This window comes from Pristis pectinata, chromosome 10 (assembly GCF_009764475.1).
Source record: "Pristis pectinata isolate sPriPec2 chromosome 10, sPriPec2.1.pri, whole genome shotgun sequence".
Lineage (NCBI taxonomy): Eukaryota > Metazoa > Chordata > Chondrichthyes > Rhinopristiformes > Pristidae > Pristis > Pristis pectinata.
Window position 1 is genome coordinate 90,228,196 of NC_067414.1, and position 19,249 is coordinate 90,247,444.

Here is a 19,249-nt window from a genome sequence, read left to right on the forward strand (position 1 = left end):
GTACAAAAACAGACATATCCACCCAAATGTATAGGACCCCGATGAGGTTGCACCTGGAATATTGTGTATGGATCGGGTATCCCTGCCTAGGGATGTACTTATGATAGATTGAGTGTACAAAGATTGATCAGAATTACTCCTGGAAGGAGGGGATTGTCCTACAAAGAGAGATTAAGCAGGATGTGCCAGAGAACATGAGAACTGACTGCAAAAGCTTCTATTAGCTAGGTGAAGATTAGAGAAGATAAATGCGGGTCCTTTACAGTCAGAAATGAGGAATTTATAATGGGAAGAAAGGAATTGCAGACACAGAAGAGACTGCAGTTGCTGGAACCTAGAGCAACAAACCATCTGCTGGAGTAACTCAGTGGGTTGAGCAGCTTCTGTGGGGAGGGCTGTGTGTGGATGAATTGGTGACATTTCAGGTCAAAACCCTGCATCCTCCAGCACAAAGCAATTGCAGACCAATTAAATTCATACTTTGGTTCGCAAAGGAAGGTACAAATAACCTCTGAGGAATCTTGGGGAACACAGGGTCTAATAAAATCAGTATTAGTAGGGAAATGGTGCAAGGGAAACTAAAGGGTTTAAAGACCAATAAATCCCCAGGACCCAGTGGTCTGCATCTCAGAACACTGGAGGAAGTAGCCCGAGCAATAGTTGATGCATTGGTGGTCATTTTCCAACTTTCTTTAGGCTCTGGAACAGTTCCAACAGATTGGAGGGTATCTAATGTAACCCCAATATTTTAAAAAAAGGAGGTAGAGGGAAAACAGGGAATTATGGACCAGTTAGCCTGACATCAGTGGTGGGGAAACACCAGAGTCAATTATTGAAAATGTTGTAGCAGAGCATTTGGAAACCAGCGACAGGTTTGGACAAAGTCAACACGGGTTTGTGAAAGGGAAATCATGCTTGACAACTACACTGGAGTTTTTTTGTGGATGTAACAGCAAGAATAGATGATGGAGAACCAGTGGATGTCGTGTATTTGGACTTTCAGAAAATGTAAAATAAGTTCCCATGTAAGACATTAGTGAGCAAAATTCAAACACATGGGAGGGTAAAGTGTTGAACATAGAACATGGAACACTACAGCAGAGTACAGGCCCTTCGGCCCACAATGTTGTGCCGACATTTTATCCTGCTCTAATATCTATCTAACCCTTCCCTCCCACATAGCCCTCCATTTCTCTATCATTCATGTGTCTATCTAAGAGTCTCTTAAATGTCCCTAATGTATCTGCCCCCACAACCTCAGCGGGCAGTGCGTTCCACGCACCCACCACTCTCTGTGTAAAGAACTTACCCCTGACAGCCCCCTTATACCTTCCTCCAATCACCTTAAAATGATGTCCTCTCGTGTTAGCCATTGATGCCCTGGGAAAAAGTCTCTGACTGACCACTTGATCTATGCCTCTTATTGTCTTGTACACCTCTATCAAATCACCTCTCATCCTCCTTCTCCCCAAAGAGAAAAGCCCCAGCTCGCTCAACCTATGGATCGAGAACTGTTGGCTGACAAGGAACAATGAACAAGAATAAACAGGTATTCTTCTGGCAAGCAGGCCAGTGGGGTTCCACCTGGGATCAGTGCTGTGATCCCAACTATTCATGATGAGGGAATTAAGTGTCTGTGGATGACACAAAGCTGAGTGAAGAGTGTGGGCTCTGTGGAGGTTGCAGAGAGGCTCCGCAGTGAACAAGGGAGTTAGTAACTGCTGGAGAACATGGATAAATATATGAGGCTACCCAATTTGGTGGCAATAACTGGAAGCCAGATTATTATCTGAATGGCGATAGATTAGGATGGAGGGAGGGGGTGGGGAGGGTGAAACAAGACCTGGTGCCCTTGTGCACCAGTCATTACAGTAAGCATGCAGGTACAGCCAGTGGTTAAGAAGGCAAATGGTACAAGAGGGTTCAAGTGTAAGGGCAGGGGGGGGTCTTACTGCAATTGTACAGGGTCTTGGTGAGACCCCACCTTAAGCATTGTGTGCAGTTTTAGTTTCTTTATCTGAGGAAGAATATTCTTGCTGTGGAGGGAGTGCACCAAATGTCCATCAGACTGATTCTTGGGATGGCAGGATCTATGTATGGAAAGAAATTGGTCAATTAGGTTTATATTAGAAGAATGAGGGGGGGATCTTATTGAAATGTACAACAGGACTGGACAGATTAGATGCAGAAAGGATGGTCAGGCCGGGGGGGAAGGGGGGTTGGGGGGGGGGGGTCACAGTCTAAGGATAAGGGGAAGCCTATGAAGATTGAGTCTATGGAATTCTCCACCAGTTGAAGACAAACCATTAAATATATTCAAGAAGAAGTTAGATATTGTTCTTGGGCTAGAGGGTTTTGGGGAGAAAGCTGGAACAGGACACTGAACTTAGATGATCAGCCTTGATGATATTGCAGAGTGCAGCAGGCTCGAAGGGGCGAATGGCCTACTGCTTCTCCTGCTTCCTATGTTTACTACACTTTAGAAGAATGAGAGGTGATCTCATTGAAACGTACACAGTCCTTACCGGGGCTTGACAGGGGAGATGCAGGGATGATGTTTCCCCTGGGGGGGGGGGGGGTTCTCCAGACCAAGCACCACAGTCTCTCAGTAAGGGGTTGGCCGTTCAGGATAGAGACGAGAAATTTCACCACCCAGAGGGTGAATCTTTGGAAGCCTCTGCCCCAGAAATGCTGTGGAGGTTTAGTCGCCGAGTATATTCAAGAGAGATAAATAGATTTTTGGATATTAAGGGATATGGGGTTAGTGCAGCAAAGGGACGCTGAGGTAAAGGATAAGACATGATCTTATTGAATGACAGAGCAAGCGTGAGGGGCCGAATGGCCCACTCCTGCTTCAGTTTCCAATGTTCTTAATGGAGTGAACACTCGTGTCACACAGACCTGTTGGGACAGACAGTGACTAAGTATCTTCTCTCAAGGGTGAGCTCAAACATGATGAGAGACTACGGTGGGTACCATTCCCAACTGTGATCAGGGAGATCAGTGTATTTCTACACAGAACATTGAAGGTGGATTGAGGAAGAAATTTAAAAGAAAAGAATATGGGCCTCTAAGTTTTGCATATAAAGGCAAAAGCAAGGAGGTAGAAGTATATTGGAACTCAGAACAAAGACATCAAGTTAGTTAAGGTTTAGAAATTCGCAGTTGGTCAATGGGGGTTCACTGTGATTGCCATCTCTATTTTACATCCCATCTCCAACATTCCCGGAGTCAGCACTGCCGGGGGTGTTATGGTCAGTCAGTTTCACTGCAGCCCTCTAGGTGGTAGCACTGAACAGCAGCAACACCAATGCAACAGCGCCACAACTTGTTGAGACTTACTGAACTCTTCTTCATCAGCTGGATCAGACTACCGGCCTGTTCTGCCATATCCCTGCGGAAAAAAAACAGAGGAAACACAGTCTTCTAAATTACAAATATAAACCACATTTTCATTTATTCAAGCACTGAGTGTGAAAACCCCTAAATTTAGGAGGTAGCTAAGAGCCTTTGCATTAATGGTTTTGGAGTCACTTATCGGTCAGACCAAGTAAGAAAGGCAAAATCCCTTTCCTTAGTGAACCAGATAGGCTTGGAGAAAATCCAGTTGCTTCATGGTCACTATCGATGATGATAGTTTTATTCTAGGTTCAATTAATTACTTGAATTGAAATTTCCCAGCTGCCCTGCAAGGATTTGTACATCAGTGGTCTTGATCTCTGGCTGCTTCTCCAATAATTTAACAATCGTATTTCCATATTTAACCACCATGCTTCTGTCCACCTTTTTCATTTTTAAGTCCCTCATGTTCCTCATCCCTCCATAACTGTGTAATCTCCTCCTGCCCTATAACCTCCCAAGATATCTTTGTTTCTCTTATTCCAGCCTCTTGACAATCCCCAATTTTAGTCGCTATACCTTTAGAGCTGACAAGCTGTAATCCCAGCTCTAAACCTCTGCTGCTCTTCTCTTTCAAGATGCTCCCTGAAACCTCTCCATTTTGATCAGCTGATATGATCCAGGGTGCCACAGCAATGCAGCTAGTGAAAGCTGCTGCCTCACAGCTCCACTGACTCAGGTTCAGTCCAGAACTCCCGATGCCGTCTGTGCAGAGCTTGCAAGTTCTCCTTGTGAGCATGTGGGTTTGCTCAGGTTTCCTCTCACATCCTAAATGTGCTCACATGGGTGGGTTAATTGCCCCAGTGTGTAGAATTTCGGGGAAGTTGATGAGAATAAAATGGATTAGTGTAGGATTAGTGTAAAAATGGATGCAGACTAGTGGGATGAAGGGCCTGTTTCTGTGCTGTCTCTCTCAATGACACTAATACCTCCTTAAAAGGCTTGGTTTCAATTTTTTTGCTTGACAATGGACCCATGGAGCACCTTCGACTCTTTTGCAATGTTAAAGCAGCTGTGCAAATGGAGGTTGTTACCATTATGTTCTTGGCCAACATTTGAGTCTGTCAGGCTGATGGTTCACCCACTGCAAACATCTGGGCTGAAATCCGTCACATTTCCTTTGCATTCCCAGACCAGCTTCAGCAGAAGCCCAATGAAAGAGATCAAATGTAAAGGGATAGTGTACTGTTAATGACAAGACCCTCTGTTGATGGACAGAGGGATCTTGGGGTACAAGTCCATAGCTCCCTGAAAGGGGCTGCGCAGGCTGATAGGGTGGTAAAGAAGGCATATGGCACGCTTGTCTTTCTTAGTCGAAGCATTGAGTTCAAGAGTTGGGAAGTTATGTTGCAGCTTTATAAAAGATAAGATACCTTTATTCGTCACATGTACATCGAAACACACAGGGAAATGCACCTTTTGCGTAGAGTGTTCTGGGGGCAGCCTGCAAGGGTCACCACACTTCTGGCACCAACATAGCGTGCCCACAACTTCCTAACCCGTACGTCTTTGGAAAGTGGGAGGAAACTGGAGCACCCGGAGGAAACCCACGCAGTCACAGGGAGAACATACAAACTCCTTACAGACAATGGCCGGAATTGAACCAGGGTCACTGGCGCTGTAGTAGCGTTATGCTAACCGCTACACTACCTTGCAGTTATGCTGCATCTGGAGTATTGCATTAAATTCTGGTCGGTCCATTATAGGAAGGATGTGGAGGCTTTTGAGAGGGTGCAGAAGAGGTTCACCAAGATGCTGCCTGGATTAGAGAGCACGTGCTGTATGGAGAGGTTGGACAAACCTGGGTTGTTTTCTCTGGAGCGACAGAGGCTGAGGGGAGACCTGATAGAAGTTTATAAGATTATGAGAAGCATAGATAGAGTAAACAGCTGGTATCTTTTTCCCAGGGTTGAAATGTCTAATACTACAGGGTTTTTTTTACACAGAGAGTGGTGGGTGCCTGGAAGACACTGCCAGGGATGCTGGTGGAGGCAAATAAGATAGATGCATTTAAGAGCCTCTTAGATTGGCACATGAATGTGCAGGGAATGGAGGGATATGAACATTGTGTAGGCTGAAAGGACTAGTTTAGTTAGGCATTTAATTACTAGTTTAATTAGTTCAGCACAACATTGTGGGCCAAAGGGCCTGTTCCTGTGCTGTACTGTTCTATGTTCTATGAAAGGCTTCACATTTTTCTGGGAAGTAGATTTGCTGGGTTGGGTTGGAAGTGGGAAAATTCTGTGAATGCTGAGGCAGGGAGTTCTCTAGCCTGGTGGGAACCTGGTGGGATGGCTTGCCAAATGAAAGATGGTGAGCTGGCCAGATGTTTGAGATGCAAACTGTCCAGGCAACCTGATGGGAAGGGTCACGTTAAATTTCACCGCACTTTTACCTTTTCCTTTGAACATTTGGGGAATAGGGACGATGGGCACAAAAATGAAGGTGTCCACTTTTAAATATAGTGATTCACAGGATATGAACCTTGCTGGCAAAATCAGCATTTATTGCCTTTGCTAATTGCTTCTGAGTGGCCTACCAGACCTGTTCGGAGATCAACCACAATGTTTTAGATCAGGAGTCACCAGCAGGTCGGATTTCCATTCCTGAAGGTCTGTAATGAGCCAGATCACCACTGTTACTAGCTTTCTTTCAATTCCAGATTTTTATTAAATTATCCAAGCTTAAAACCTCTGGCTCCCATCGTATAGTTCAAACATACGTCACCTGATCATCAGTCTAGGTTTCCAAGTTCATTAATGTAAACACTATGTTATTGTACCTCTCAACCGTTCCTTTATTTGGGAACAAGAGGTTCATTCGTTTAATTCACCATACCACTCTGACCTTGTTGTCTGTGGCCTCCAGCCTTGTTATAATGAGGACCAATATATCATCTTCCATCTGGGCACATTGCAGCCTGCAGGACTTTGATATTGAATTCTCCAGCTTTTGATAACTTTCAGAACTGGATATTTCTACCATCATTTTGGCTCAGTTTTTCTCTTATATTCTTTTTTTCTGTATCACCTGTCCTGCTGGGTATGTCCAAAGCCACACATTACTCAAAGAAAATTAACCTGATTTTAACTGCCACTTTTCTATCACATTAGGTCACCTATTGTCAGCCTATCTGAGACATTTCCTTGTTCCACCCATCTCCTTTCCTCCATCTTTTATGCTACTTAAAACTAATTTAACTTCTCTCTTTCCCAGTTCTGATGAAGGGTCTCAGACCTGAAACGATGAAGGGCCTGACCTTCTAAGTGCTTCCAGCCTTTTCCGTTTTTATTTCAGTTTTCCAGCATCTACAGATGTTTCGACTGTTACGTAGAGTTATGCAGCATGGAAGGAGGCCCTTCAGCCCAAATGGTCCATGCCCACCTAGATGCCCATTTCCCATTTGCCCGTGTTTGATCCATATCCCTCTAAATCTTTCCTAACCATCTATCTGTCCAACTGTCTTTTAAATGTTGTTAGAGTACCTGCTTCAACCTGGCAACTCATTCCAAATATCCACCACCCTCTTCGTGAAAAACTTGTGCCTCAGGTTCCTATTAAATCTTTCCTCTCTCACCTTAAACCTATGCCCTCTAGTCTTTGATCCCTCAGCTCTGGGAGAAAGACTGTGCATTCACCCTATCTATGCCCCTCATGATTTTTTACACCTCTATAAGATTACCCCTCAGACTCCTACGCTCCAAGGAATAATGTCCTATCCCGCCCAATCTCTCCCTATAACCCAGTCCCTTGAGTCCTAGCAACATTCTCGTAAATATTCTTTGCAATCTTTCCATCTTAATGATCCCTCCATCTGGTGTCTTCCCTATAACAGGGTGACCAACACTGAATACAATATTCCAAGTGCAGCCTCACCAACGTTTTGTAGAACTGCAACATAATGTCCCAACTTCTATACTCAAGGCCCTGACTGATGAAGGCCAGCGTGCCAAAAGCCTTCTTCACCACCCTGTCTCCATGTGACCCCACTCTCAGGGAACTATGTACTTGTACTCCCAGATCCCTCTGTTCTACAACACTGCTCAGGGTGCTGCCATTTACTGTGCAAGTCCTATCCTGATTTGACTTCTGGTTAAAACATAGAATACAGAACAGTATAGCACAGGAACAGGCCCTTTGGCCAACGATGTTGTGCCAAAACATCAGTCGCTGAAGGATGATTGGTCACTGACAGGAGGATGGATGGTGGGGTTTCAGTTTGAAGGCGGAGGTCACGAAAGCCTTGAGGAACACTCTCTCTCAGTGTTGGTAACCCAAGCTCACAGGATGGGAGATTTTGAACGTGCACATCCAAGTCTCGAAATTCAAAGGAAGTTTTCTGGCCTCCTGCGCTCCAAGAGGAGTTTGGCACTTTGGTTTACTACACATTTACTCTAGTTCAAGCTGTCCTGGTTGTTGAACCATAACAGTCAAACACTGAGGGAGTAATTGAGACACGAAGCTAAAATCATTTCCCCCTCAGCTACAACAGCCTTTGATCAGACCAGTGAACACATTGCCAACCTAATAGTCAACGTGGGTTGAAAATCCCCTGCTGGCTACTCACTTGGCCTTTGAGTCTGGGACTGCCACATTGAATTTGCTTTTCCGTTTTCCAATTCCTGAGGCAAAGCCATAGATATTTGGATTAAACTTCTTCAATATATCTGAGGAAGGAAAATAAACAAAGTCAGGAAATTAGGGTGGTCAGTGCGAAATCCAGTTACACAAGACCAGGGTTTCAGAGATTGCTTTAGCAACTGCCTCAGAGTTATAACTCATTACACACCATGGAATGCAGACCCTTAGCACATCTGGAAAGGCTTCAGGTGATCCGACTCCTATTGGCATGAGCACACCTGCTCTGGGTGCCTGTGCATTGGAACCCGAGTTCTGTGGCAGGGTGGGTGCATTGGAAAAGGCTCGAGGCGTGGCTCTCTGGATCAGGGATTGGGTAGCTCCGATAATAGAGAAGTCAGTGAGGATCTGGAAGTGCCCGTCCACCAGCTGGAGTGGTCCTTACATGAAATTTTACTTCCATGAGACATTGCGCAAACCAGCCTCCCCTCCGCCTACACTTCCCGCTGCCTCAGGAAGGCAGCCAACATAATCAAGGATCCCTTCCACTCGGGTCATTCCCACTTCTCCCCTCTCCCGTTGGGCAGAAGATACAAAACCTTGAGAGCACGTACCACCAGGCTCAAGGACAACTTCTATCCTGCGATTATCAGATGCTTGAACGGACCTCTCGTATGCTAAAAGATGAACTCTTGATCTCCCAACCTACCTCGTTGTGGCCCTGGCACTTTATTTGTCTTCCTGCACTGCATTTCCTCTGTACCTGTAACACTATATTCTGCATTCCGTTTTCCTTTTTACTACTTCGATGTACTGATGTATTGTTGTGTTAAAGGGCAGGCACGGTAGTGTAGCGGTTAGCGTAATGCTATTACAGCGCCAGCGACCTGGGTTCAATTCCGGCCACTGTCTGTAAGGAGTTTGTACGTTCTCCCCGTGTCTGCGTGGGTTTCCTCTGGGTGCTCCGGTTTCCTCCCACATTCCAAAGATGTACGGGTTAGGAAGTTGTGGGCGTGCTATGTTGGCGCCGGAAGTGTGCCGACACTTGCGGGCTGCCCCCAGAACACTCTACACAAAAAATGTATTTCACTGTGTGTTTCGATGTACATGTGACTAATAAAGAAATCTTATCTTAAAAACAAGAGCTTTTCACTGTTTAGAATCATAGTCATACAACACAGAAAAAGGCCCTTCGGCCCAACTGGTCCATGCCGACCAAGGCGCCCACTCAAGCTAGTCCCATTTGCCAGTATTTGACCCATATCCCTCTGAACCTTTCCTATCCTCAGTACATGTGATAATAATAAACCAATTGCCAATTACCGCTACCAAGACAACATCTCCAACAGCACAGCTCTCCCTTGGTGATGCACTGCAACGCTAGTCCAGGTTGAGTGGCTGAGCCTCTGGAGCAGGAACCCATAACCTTTTGTCTCAGGAAAGAGTGCCCCTGAGATGACCACAACCACGAATCAATTATGCTCAGTCCTACCTTTGGACTTGACAGCGTTCTCCTGGCTGTCCACCCACCCTCATCATCCTCCATTACGGAGCTCAGATAAATTTCTGCTTCCTTTCAGCATGGACATGGTGGGCTGAAGGGCCTGTTTCTGTGCTGTATAACTCTATGACTTAATTCTCACCATGTCCTGTTTGCCGTCAGACCCTCAGTGGCAATGGCTTGATCTCAAAATTCACATCCTAGCTTGGAAATTCCTCCTGGCCCTCACCCTGTGACCAACAGTATAACCCTCAGAAATTCCCGCCCATCTCTTCAATTCTGGAGACACAAGAGACCGCAGATGCTGGAATCTGGAGCAACAAACAATCTGCTGGAGGAACTCAATGGGTCGGGCAGCACCTGTGGGAGGGAAGGAATTGTTGACGTTTTGGGTTGAAAACCCACAACCTTCAATTTTGGCCTCTTCCACATTCCAGATTTTCGTTCACCTCCCCAATGTTTGTCATCCCTTCTTATCCCAACTCCCTGAATTCTAGAGTTTCCTCTCTAAATCTCTCTGCCATTTGTTCTTTAAAATCTACAGTGACCAAGGTGTTAGTCACCTCTCCAATAATCCCCCATATAGCCTAGTTTCAGATGCCTTTTTCTGTAATGTTTCCCCAGGGTCAGGGAATCCAAAACTAGAGGGTATAGGTTTAAGGTGAGAGGGGAAAGATTTAAAGGGACTTCAGTGGCAACTTTTTCACATGGAGAATGGTGGGTGTATGGAACGAGGTGCCAGAGAAAGTGGTAGAGGTGGGTATAATTATGATATTTAAAAGACACCAGGACAGATACGTGGATAGGAAAGGTTTAGAGGGATATAGGCCAAATGCAGGCAAATGGGAATAGCTCAGTTAGGCAACTTGGTCAGCATGGACGAGTTGGGCTGAAGGGCCTGTTTCCGTGCTGTATAACTCTATGACTCTAGTGACCATTCCTGCAATGGCTCAGCAATGTGGTTGGCTCTGAACTGCTTTCTTCAGTTTAGGAACAGGTTGAGATTGTCAGCCTTGTCACATCCCACGAACAAATAAATAAGAAAAAATCTATTACTATTCTTCAAGGTGCTAGTTAAATACAGAAATTGTCCTCAGGGATACCAATAGATGTCTCCATTTTCAGTATGAGTGTCGTTTCAACTCAGTGTGATTGTGGGTCAGATCACGGCTTACATCCAATGATCCAACTGACTGCTCTGTATTAAAATGCCTATAAAGTGCTTCACTACTTAGGCTACCTGTGTGCTCCCACAACCTATCCACCACTCAAACCTGGCCTGAGTTCAACTCCTGGGACATTGTGTGTCCCATGAAGATTTGACCAGCCCAATAAGTAGCAGCACACAAAAAAACTGGAGGAACTCAGTGAGTCGGGCAGCATTAATGGAAGGAAATGTACAGTCGACGTTTCGGGTCAGATGAAGGGTCTCAACCCAAAACATTGACGGTCTATTTCCTCCTTTCGATGCTGCTCGACCCGCTGAGTTCCTCCAGCTTTTTGTGCGTTGCTCCAGATTCCAGCATCTGCAGTCTCTTGTGTCTCCAATAAGTAGCAGGACAGGAGAAGAGCAATTCTAGAGGCAGGTTGGAACTCAAGACTTACTGGGAAGAGTAGTCACAGCCTCAAGTGTTTTGTCCCCACCAATGCTGTAAATACAAAATAGAGAAATAAGTTGTTGGCTTTGTGGACCAGAGTGTCAGTCAACAGGCTCATCTGAAGATGTTGGTTTAATTAAGCTTGTTTCCGATTATTTGAGAGGCCACGTTGTTCTGTTGCTTTCCTAGCAAGGCCCACGTTTTATTTGCATTAACAAATCCTCACCAAATGCTTACCTCCATGAAACACCTTGATACTGAGTTCGCAATTGAAACAAATTCTTTGCCTGCGCTCCGAATCCAACCTAAATACAAAAGGTAAAATAAGACTTTTACAACAAGTTTGGCCACGTGCCCATGTTGAAGCTAACCCTTCAGACCATAGGTGATGTCCTGTTCAATCGACCAGGTATCTGTTGCAGTAATGATGCATGTACGATGGGATTGTGTAAGATTTTAAAAATATGCCTGACAAAGATTGTAGGTTATTTGGAGTAGGGTAACTTCCCCTCCATCAACTCTTCTAGAAATGTGGCTTTGAAAATTCATCAAAGAACTATGAGCTACATGCACTGGGACTACACTTATGGGGATATTGTATTGAGTTTTGGCTGCTAAAACTCGTTTCAGTTGTGTTTTGGGGGTGGATGACAAAATGGGGAAGGGTACAGGGTCACTCTCCATTGTCCTGAGTGTAGGTGGTTGGTAGAATTGCTGGGAATGTGGGAGAATGGGTTCCAGGGAAAATTAGGGGGGGAATATGATTGCTCTGTGAGCTGGCATAGACTCAGTGGGCCAAATGGCTTCTTTCTATGTTGTAAGGAAATATGGAAACAACTCTAATGGTCCCAACACAAGTTCAAACCCACCCTGGCACCTGGACTACTAATTGAATAAACCTGGAATAGTAAAAGTAGTCTTATGAAAATACTGCATTGCCTGAAACAATCCTCTCATTTACGAAAGCTTTTTGACTCCAATTTTAACTGCCCTTTGAAATGGGCTTGCTAAACACTCAGCTACCACCAACACCTCATCAAATGTAGTCAGGACTGGGCAACAACTGCTGGGCCAGCCAGCAATGCCCACGAAACAAAAAGCTCCTTGTTCAGAGAAAACTGATTTCACCTTGGGCCACTCTTGTTTCTTCCATGTCAGCCTGTGATTCTGCTCAGCCTATTTACTCGATCTTGCAAAATTTATACTTACGGTTATTGAGTCCCCCAGTGCTCCTACGACTTTAACATCAGCAGGCCGAACTCTGTGAACTGCAGAAAATATAAAGGGGCAGAAATTAGTGAAAGGATGGATGACAATAAGCAAAAGAATCCAACAGCAGTGGGGAGAGCCTGTCAGGGACAACGCTGATACACACTGGAGCAGAGCAGAGGCAAGAATGATTTTAACACTTCAGACTCCACATTCATACTGTCAGTGTTCAAACAAACAAGATGTCCAGCATCCAAACCGAGTTTCTCAATTAGATTCCAGTCTGTAATCACCCTCAGGTGTCCATTATTCTATCTATAAACCCCCCGAACCCCTAGATTAGATTCCAATCTGTAATCACACCCAGGTATCCATTATTCTATCTATAAACCCCCTGAACCACTCGATTAGATTCCAGTCTGTACTAGCTCCCTGGTAACTGGTGTCTGATAATATAAACCATGCAGGTTGAATATTCCTTTCTGATAACTCCTGAAAAGTTGTGATCCCCAAATTAGTATATAAAGTCACGAGGGCCATAGATAAGGGGAATATTCACAGTCTTTCATCCCGGAGTAGGGGAGTCTAAAACTAAAGGGCATAGCTTGAAGCTGATAGGGCAAAGATTTAAAGGGAACCTGTGGGGCAACTTTTTCACGCAGAGGGTGGTGGGTATGTGGAACGAGCTGCCAGAGGAAGCTGTAGAGGCAGGTACAATTACAATGTTTAAAATACATTTGGAAAGATACATGGATAGGAAAGGTTTAGAGGGAAATGGGCCAAACACAGGCAAATAGGACTGGTTCAGTTAGGCAACTTGGTCAGCATGGATAAGTTGGGCCGAAGGGCCTGTTTTAGAGCTATATAGCTCTGTGACTCTATAACACTAGCCTAATCGGTCCCAAGAGAAGCTGTACTTTGAACGAGTAGCTTTGCATTAACATCAAATCCAATATAAAAAAAAGGGTCTAAAATTGTTGCAAATAGTTCATTAAATTGGCTTCACTGACCCGATGTTGGTACTGTTTCCGACGGTAGGTTTTCCTCACAGGCGAGGTCACTCCCCCAATTCTGAAAGAGAATGTATCGCTAAGTTGGCAACTCTTAATGAAATGCCCAGTAATTTGGGGACTTCTACTGTACCCATGTACCAGACCTGATAAACCGCATCAATCCCTGGTCAAAATCAACACCTCTGAAGCATATATCTTGGTGTAACTCACAACTCCACAATAACAGATCACCTCTGTGGTGTTTCTATCTTTATGACAAAGACCATCATAGCACTGACAGAAACAGAATTCTGTGAATGGGTGACCAGGGAGTAATACAGTAACTATCACATGGTTATAACATGAAATTTAAGCATGCACTTGATATAGAGCCACAGGTGAGGCTTTTAGTGAGAGATGATTCAGAATTGTTGGCAAATTAAACATATTTTTGAAACAAAATATGAAATACGTACATTGTGTTCATTGCATTTCAGAATTTAGATTATCTATTACGATGAGGGGAAAATTGGTTTTATTGTGAAATTGTTGGTTGTGGGACCTTACAATTGGCTGATGCACATCTACGTTATTATGAGTGATTGCTACATCGCATTAGCTGTGTAGTGCTCTGGAATCCATGAGTGTGTGAAAGGGGCTTTGGAAATAGAAATCTTTTTTCTCTTCCGTCGTCAAGTTGCTTCAGCGCCTTTAGTTTATCCACCATTTTTACATGCTGTCTTTACCACACTGATAGATCACTGATGCCCCACAAGACTGCGTCCTCAGCCCTCTACTCTACACCCTATACACTCATGTCTGTGTGGCCAGATTCTGCTCTAACTCCATCTACAAGTTTGCAGATGATACCACCATTGTAGGTCGTATCTCAAACAGCGATGAGTTGGAGTACAGGAAGGAGCTAGAGAGCTTAGTGGCATGGTGTCATGACAACAACCCTGCCCTCAATGTCAACAAAAGAGCTGGTCATTGACTTCAGGAAAGGGGGCTGTGTACATGCACCTGTCTACATCAATGTTGCTGAGGTCGAGAGGGTTGAGAGCTTCAAGTTCCTGGGAGTGAACATCACCAACAGCCCATCCTGGTCAAATCAGGTAGATGCCACGGCCAAGAAAGCTTACCAGCGCCACTACTTCCTCAGGAGGCTAAAGAAATTTGGTTTGTCCCCTTCGACTCTCACCAATTTTTACCGATGCACCATAGAAAGCATCCTATCTGGATGTATCACAGCTTGGTATGGCAACTGCTCTGCCCAGGACCGCAAGAAACTGCAGAGAGTTGTGGACACAGCCCAGTGCATTACGGACACCAGCCTCCCCTCCTTGGACTCTGTCTTTACCTCTCGTTGTCTTGGTGAAGCAGCCAGCATAATCAAAGACCCTACCCACCCGGGTCATTCTCTCTTCTCTCCTCTTCCATCGGGTAGAAGATACAGGAGCCTGAAGGCACGTACCACCAGACTTAAGGACAGCTTCTACCCCACTGTGATAAGACTATTGAACAGTTCGCTTATACAATGAGACGGACTATGACCTCACGATCTACCTTGTTGTGACCTTGCACCATATTGCACTGCACTTTCTTTGTAGCTGTGACACTTTACTCTGTACTGTTACTGTTTTTACCTGTACTACCTCAATGCACTCTGTACTGACTCAATGTAGCTGCACTGTGTAATGAATTGACCTGTACGATCGGTTTGTAAGACAAGTTTTTCCCTGTACCTCAGTACAAGTGACAATAATAAACCAACACCAATACCAATACTGAATGACGACATACCTCAGGGGGGTCGGCGGTTGGATCTGCACCTTGGTATGTATAGTTGCTGTTCCTGAATGTTCGAAGAAAGGGTTGATCCTGCAATAGCATAAAGTACACAAAACCCCACATGAAACTCTTCCACAGCACCTTGAACTGAACCAACAGACAATCTGCTGGAGGAACTTAACGGGTCGAGCAGCATCTGTGGGAGGAAAGAAACTGTCGACGTTTCGAGTCAAAACCCTGCAGCAGGACCGTTTCTGATGCAGGGTTTTGACCCGAAGCATCGGCAATTCCTTTCCTCCCACAGATGCTGCTCGACCCGCTGAGTTCCTCCAGCAGATTGTGTGTTGCTCCAGATTCCAGCATCTGCAGTCTCTTGCGACACCACCTTAAATTGAAACCTCCGATGCCGACAACTTAATTTGGATGTGTATGGAAAGATTCCTCTGGATGTAACGTCAAAGCCAAAGTCAAAGTGGAGTTTATTGTCACATGCACAAGTACATGTATGCATAGGTGCAATGATAAACTTACCTGTGGCAGCATCACAGGCACATAGCACAGCAGAGTAGAGCAATGCACAGCAGTGCTCTGAAGGTAGCCTCTGGAAAATTGTTCCAGCAATATTTTCAGACACGTACTTTTTGAACATATAAGTTGGGAGCAGGAGTCGGACTCTTTAGCCTGCTCTGCCATTGAATAAGATCAGGGCTGATCTGATCGTTTTCCCAGCTTCACATTTTCGCCTGACAACCTTTCACCCCCACGTTAATCAAGTTTCTGCCTTAAAAGAACATTCAAAGACTCTGGAGAGAAATCGGATTCTCCAGAACCCGCTCACAATATTAAGATCGGAAGAAGTCAAAGCAGGAACAGTCTACTGAGTGTGATCACCACTGATCCTCTGCTGAACTCAGTCACCTGCAAATACAGGAGCAGACTTGGGAATTTCAACCTGACTGCTGTTGGAGGGGCACATTAAGCACATATTATATGTCCCTGTCTGTAACATAGTTAATGAGAAATTGAGAGGAGGGGTTGCCTTTGCTGGGCTTGGCCCCACTACCTTTTCAACCATGCCAACACTCTGTCCATCTCTTGATTTCCAGAGCATTCAAGAACCCATTGGTTCTCGCTCCAGAGGACCTCTGTACCCAGATTCTTACCTGTGATGGGCAGCTCAGGGAGATGTTTGCTGTAACATCTTGGAAATCGGACTTTTCACCCACTGGTTGTAACTAAGTTAGAAAAAAAAGCACAATTAATTTTCTTCCCGAAGGTTACAATGACCTATCTTCTCTCCTCCTTGGAACTACTTGCACTGCTCATGGTTCTCTGAGCCAGAGAATAGATATAGATGCATCTGTGGTCCAGGTTCAAGTTCATGTTGGGATCAAAGGATGTCTTTGGATCCTGATTTTTGAATGTTTATGACATCTTTGTGTGGTTTAATGTGATTAAAACAGCACTGGGTGGGAGCAGGCAGTGATAGGGGTGGGGGGGGGTGTGTGGTGCAGGTTGGTGAGTGTGGTGTTGGAAATGTGGTTGACAATGTGGCTCATTTGTTAATATAGTGTCAGGGTTCTTTGGGTAACAGGTTGATAGGGTGATAAAGAAGGCATATGGCAGGCTTGCCTTCACTAATCAAGGCACTGAGTTCAAGAGTCGGGAAGTTACTTTGCAACTTTATAAAACTCTGGTTAGGCCGCATCTGGAGTATTGCATTCAATTCTGGTCGCCCCATTATAGGAAGGATGTGGAGGCTTTGGAGAGGGTGCAGAAGAGGTTCACCAGGATGCTGCCTGGATTGTAGGGCATGCGCTATGAGGAGAGGATGGACAAACTTGGGTTGTTTTCTCTGGAGCGGCGGAGGCCGAGGGGAGACCTGATAGAAGTTTGTAAGATTATGAGAGGCATAGATAGAGTAGACAGCCCACATCTTTTTCCCAGGGTTGAAATGCCTTATGCTAGAGGGCATGAATTTGTGGGAGGGGTTAAGTTCAAAGGAGATGTGTGGGGCAAGTTTTTTTTTACACAGAGAGTAGTGGGTGCCCGGAATTCGCTGCCAGGGGTAGTGGTGGAGGCAGATACGATAGAGGCGTTTAAGAGGCTCTTAGATAGGCACATGATCATGCAGAGAATGGAGGGATATGGACATTGCATAGGCAGAAGGGATTAGTTTAGTTAGGCGTTTAATTAATAGTTTAATTAGTTTGGCACAACACTATGGGTTGAAGATCCTGTTCCTGTGCTGTACTGTTCTGTGTTCTAATGGACAAGGAATTGAACAGGGTCATGACTCAAGAACTCAGCACAACAGGACTCATTTATTCCAAGGACATCTTCAACTCATTATGTAAACCTCTACAGCCAATTGCTACGGCCCAGAGTGTAGTCAATCATGTAACACTGGCTTAAAGTGTCACAGTCACTACTGATTACACTGAAGGGGGAGTACTCTTGTCTGTCAGCCAAATGGTTGTATGTTCAAACTTAAAAACAAAATGCTGGAAACACCGAGCATGTCAGGTAGCCTCTGTGGAAAGAGAAACACTTGATGTTTAGAGTCCTGAGATCCTTCATCTTAACTGGGAAAGAGAGAAAACGAGTTAGTTTTCAGTAACAGAGAAGGTAGGCAAAGGACGTGTAGATCAAAGGGAATATCTCTGATAGGGTGAGGCCTGTCGGGTTCATGTGGAATTTAGCAGCACGGTTTGCTTCCTTGCCTGTGGTATACACCGCTAACCGCAGGTCTGTGGGACATGCCCAGCCTATACTAGTGGAGAGAAAAAAAATGAGCCGAAGCCACAGATGGATTACTGGCAGAAGTGGCCAATTGTGATACAGACATAAAGAAAGAGCGGGTTACCCATAATTGGAGAATTCGATATTGATTCCGATATCCAATATTGAGGTCCCTCCAGAAACAAACTGCTCTGACACTTCAGTGCAGTCGGAGGGAGTGCTGTGCTGCTGAAGTTGTACATGGATCATTGGATCAAACGTCTGTTCCGATGAACTTTCTCGACCTGAAACACTAACTGTTCCCCCTCTACAACTCCATATTCCCTTCTGCTTCCAGTCACATTAAACCCACTTGCTTATCAGGTATCTAACTGATGGTGTCTTAAAAACATCTGAAGACTGCTTTCACTGCCTCTTGAGGTGGCGAATTCCAAAAATAAGTCTTCCCTATTTCCTACGACACAGGCCATTTGGCCCATTAAGTCTATGTCAACTCACAAAGCAATCCTATCCCCTTCGCTAATTTTCCCTATAATCTATTCTCCCCACATCCCCATCAACTGTCCCAGAGTCTACCACTCACCTACACACTAGGGGCAATTTACAGTGAGCAATTAACCTACCAGCCTGCAAATCTTTGGGATGTGGGAGGAAACTGGAGCGCCCGGAGGAAAAACCATGCAGTCAGAGGGAGAACCTGCAAACTCCACACTGGAGGTCAGGACTGAGAGGCAGCAGTTGCAGTCGCTTCACCACTCTACCACCCGGCTCGTGCAAGGACCTGACGCAGGGCTTCGACCCAAAACGTCGACAATTCCTTTCGTCCCGCAGATGTTGCTCGACCCCCTGAGTTCCTCCAGCAGATTGCTTGTTGCTCCAGAGGTCAGTCTCTCGTGTCTCCATGTGAAAGGACAGACAGTCACCTTGGGAGGTGAATGAACTTTCTGTTGTTTGCTGTGTCAATTTGCAGTTGCATTCAGGTGAGCTGTGGTAATATTTGTTCCTTTTGTGTTTCCGGTGCTAATGGACCTTTTATCTTGCTAATGGCATCTGCACTCTCAAGGCTGCTTGTGTCTGAAAATGCAATGCCGAGGGAAGAGAGCTTATTGACCCCTGTTGTCAGGGTGGTGATTTTGGTGCCAGGAAATCAATTTGAGATTTCAGGCTGTGGGGGAGAATGTGGAGCTAGTTATGGTAATGTAGAGGAAACTCCTGTCCTCTGGGTCTGATCTCTCAAGCAACCAGCCCAGTTTCCAAAGCCCACAGCATCTACATTCTCCTTTGTCTTCAGAAGGTGGCCATTCAGTCCACTGAGTCTATGCCGGCTCACAGCACTCCTGATCTCCCACTAATTTCCCCTGTAATCTATTCTCCCCACACTCCCATCATCACCCCCTCCCCCCTCAGACTCCACTGCTCACCTACACATGAGGGGAAAT

At 45.2% G+C, this 19,249-nt stretch overlaps 1 protein-coding gene across 1 annotated transcript in view; it reads right to left on the minus strand.

The window, feature by feature from the left end:
- plb1 (phospholipase B1) overlaps nt 1-19,249 on the minus strand; it is a 141,697-nt gene that overhangs the window by 25,719 nt on the left and 96,729 nt on the right. The window contains exons 39-46 of the mRNA XM_052025451.1: nt 16,232-16,303; nt 15,081-15,158; nt 13,296-13,356; nt 12,286-12,344; nt 11,314-11,381; nt 11,084-11,127; nt 7,967-8,066; nt 3,343-3,394 (exon numbers count right to left, since the gene is read on the minus strand). Of these exons, the coding sequence (XP_051881411.1) occupies nt 3,343-3,394; nt 7,967-8,066; nt 11,084-11,127; nt 11,314-11,381; nt 12,286-12,344; nt 13,296-13,356; nt 15,081-15,158; nt 16,232-16,303 (534 nt within the window). The remainder of the gene's footprint in view (nt 1-3,342; nt 3,395-7,966; nt 8,067-11,083; nt 11,128-11,313; nt 11,382-12,285; nt 12,345-13,295; nt 13,357-15,080; nt 15,159-16,231; nt 16,304-19,249) is intronic.